The 3,346-nt window shown below is 39.5% G+C and overlaps 1 protein-coding gene across 1 annotated transcript; it reads right to left on the reverse strand.

Annotated features, from left to right (window-relative positions):
- Positions 1-265: 265 nt before the first annotated feature.
- On the reverse strand, positions 266-2,808 carry LOC131597704 (uncharacterized). Its single transcript, XM_058870381.1, has 2 exons — positions 1,188-2,808; positions 266-1,098 (listed from the first exon to the last, which is right to left on the reverse strand). Exons 1-2 carry the CDS (start codon positions 2,806-2,808, stop codon positions 266-268), a joined length of 2,454 nt encoding a protein of 817 aa, XP_058726364.1.
- Between the last annotated feature and the right edge of the window lie 538 nt (positions 2,809-3,346).

Here is a 3,346-nt window from a genome sequence, read left to right on the forward strand (position 1 = left end):
AAGTGTTTCATGTGTGGTTGTTTTATTTGTAGCGGTCTTTATTTCGATGTCATTGAATGTTGTATTGGTAATGTGAAATGTTGTTTTAGTTATGTTTAATGTGAAATGTTGTTTTAGTTATGTTTAATGTGAAATGTTGTTTTAGTCATTGATGGTTGCAAACTCAATTAAAAAAACATTATATTACATTCATAAAGCTAGTTTTAGTAAACATTAAATAAAGCTAGTTGAAGTAAACATTAAATAAAGCCAGTTGAAGTAAACATTAAGGAGGCCTATTGGACGGGCCTGATACATTTGGACATTTACTTCGGATATGGCCAACTTCACGGCATATCCCACACATTCTCTTTTCCTTTTCCACGTCGTCCATTTCGGTTCGAATCCGAGTACTGTTAGGGCGGCCTCTTTTTTTCCTACGCATAGTTTCGTCATGACAAAGAGTAGGCCCTCTATATTGAGGCCAATTGTCTTGATGTGGGAGGATCTGGAAGCTTTGTTGGTAGACTTTAAAAACATGTTGTATCTTGAACACGTCGGGTATGTGAATGGTGTAGTCTTGGCGTATACTTTCACATGCTGCAATCACATGTGAGCAAGGCAAATGGAACGCTTGAAATTTTCCACAATCACATGTTCGCTTTCGCAAATCAACACCGTAAGTACCAGTTGGACGACCATCGTTGCGGTTTATTCTTTCGGCCACCATAAAATAGAACCTCTCCCGGTCAAACTGGTAAACATTATGACTGCTTGCTTTGTTGACTTCTTCAGTCATCCCCTTGATACACTTGTCTGTAAAAGTTTGGCCTGATGTCAACCTCTTTGTCCATTCATGTCCGCGTTGACCAAATAATGCTCCCATCCGAAAATATGTGGCCGAAAACAAAGACGCTATTGGAAGATTTCTGGTAGCCTTTAGCACAGAGTTCATTGCTTCTGCAAGGTTAGTCGTCATGTGTCCCCATCGTTGCCCTCTATCAAACGCCCTTGCCCACTTCTCCCTGGGGATATTTTCAATCCACTCCATAGCATCTCTATTTGTCTGACGAATTTCGGTTCTATAGTAATTGTACGTTGACTCCGTCAATGCATATCCTGTCACAAATAATAAACATGTCAAGAAACCGACAAAGTGAAATAAACATGTCAAAAATTTACTTCATAAATATCAACCAGACTATTACCCATGTTGACGAGTTTTTTACGTAGTTCTTTGTCTCTAATCGCACGCATAAAATTTTGCGCGATATGCCTTATGCAATAGACATGTGATGACGGAGGATTTTGCCATCCATTTGCAGGATCATCGTAGGCACCTTTAATCGATGGATGTCTGTCTGATATTAGGCATAGATTGGGTTGGGGTGTCACATGGATTCTTAGATTACGAAGGAAAAAACTCCAAGCATCCTTGGTTTCACCCTCGACAATAGCGAAAGCAATTGGAAAAATGTTACCATTCCCATCCTGCGCCACAGCCATCAACAATGTCCCTTTGTACCTTCCATACAACCATGTTCCGTCGACTTGAACAATTGGCTTGCAATAGGCAAAACCATGGATGCAAGGTTGAAAAGCCCAAAATAGACGATGGAATATCATCTTATCACCCAACTGACTTCCTTCGTTTGAAAATGCAGGTAAAGTTTCCAAGTCTATTATCATTCCAGGCAGATATGTTTTCATTACCAATAACCATCGTGGAAGGTCATTGTAAGATGTCTCCCAGTTTCCATACAAGGATTCTATGGCCTTTACCTTTGCAATCCACGCTTTCCTGTAAGATATATTATAACCATACTTTCCTGTTATATGAGAAATTATGAGCTTTACCTTAATTGAGGGGTCGGTGTTAACCAAATCTCTGATGCAGTGAGAGACAATATCTGATGTAAGTTGTCTATGATCTTGCGACATTGAAGTGGTTGTGCAGACATGTGGTCCACTCAACTTACCTATCATCCACTTAGAATTCTTCTTGCGAACGGATGCTCTACATTTGAATTTGCAAGTTGGATTTTTGCATTTGATGACATATCTTTTCGTGTCAGATTTGTATACCCAATAATCAAGATTATTGGTGATATGCCAATGTTGAATAGCAGCAACGCACTCCTCCTTGTCTTCAAACTCCATTCCTTCATATAAATCAACATCACTATAGTTTGTTATGTGGGAACCAAAAATTGATTCAGACGGTGTCTCTTCTAAACAAATATTTCGCATGTGATCCGGTGGGGCGTACATGCTAATCGGTCGTGCAAGTGTAGGCTGCGACGGCTCAACATCATCGGGTTCATTGTCATCACCAAAAAGATCTTCATATTGCACTTCTTGTATTTCATCCTCACTGTACTCGTCCACCTGTTCGTCGGGTATAAATGGTTCGTTGTTTTGGGTTGGCTCTTCATCAGTGGGTTGGCTCAAACCGTATTGATGCGAATGAGACTCTTGCGATTGGTTAATGGGAGGACTAACAATATGAACATATAGCTCCATATCGTCAAGAGGAGCAAACGAATTGTGACATTCGAACATCACTTTAACGCCATCGTCGTCCTCTATTGGTTTCATGACGTAAAAAATGATACCGCTTTCTCCATTAAACAAAGGAAGTCGATAAATAATTTCACTTACAGGAAGTTGCAATTTTGTTTCGATCCGTTCCTTCAAATGCATAAAATCGGCTCTACAATGCACTTTGAAACGTTTTGTTTCGGTATTACTAAACGAAAAACCGTTGGTTAGATCGTTACTGATAACACCATTGTAATGCACTGAACAAATAATGTTTCTCTGAGCCATTGAAGTGAATCTATATTTGTTTTCTGAAGAAATAAATTTTGAATGTGTGTTTGAATGTGTGTTTGAATGTGTGTTGCTATACATTTATCAGTCAAAGTGGTATTAATACTGTGCCAACCAAAGATGGACACGTAGGGAATCCACCAGGCAAAGGACGAATCATGTTTCAGTCCAACCAGGGGTGGGACGGACGACAACTAGACACAAGGGAGTCCGTCCAAGGGTGGGACGGACGACAACTAGGATAGTTGGAGTTCGTCCAAGGGTGGGACGGACGACAACTAGGCTCAATTTTCGCTGCATGCATGCATGGATTTGTCCCATCAACCATTGTGTTATCAAATCAAATAGTAAAAGCATGCAATAGAGTCTAATATATGTTGGATAATAGCATGCTCCATATATTGCATGCATTACACTTGTTTGTCCAATGGATTCTACAATGCATTTGCTTTTACTATAAATTTAACATATCATTATCACTCCAAACTCATAACATCTTCCAAATTTCATACATTGCATATTCATCTGAAACACA

The sequence above is a fragment of the Vicia villosa genome, linkage group LG4 (assembly GCF_029867415.1).
Source record: "Vicia villosa cultivar HV-30 ecotype Madison, WI linkage group LG4, Vvil1.0, whole genome shotgun sequence".
Lineage (NCBI taxonomy): Eukaryota > Viridiplantae > Streptophyta > Magnoliopsida > Fabales > Fabaceae > Vicia > Vicia villosa.

Bases quoted from the DNA above. Each gene is read 5' to 3' on its own strand.
- LOC131597704 (XM_058870381.1), bottom strand. From the start codon at position 2,808: ATGGCTCAGAGAAACATTATTTGTTCAGTGCATTACAATGGTGTTATC. The intron at 1,099-1,187 runs GTAATAGTCTGG...TATTTGTGACAG, and splicing joins TAAAAAACTCGTCAACATGG to GATATGCATTGACGGAGTCA.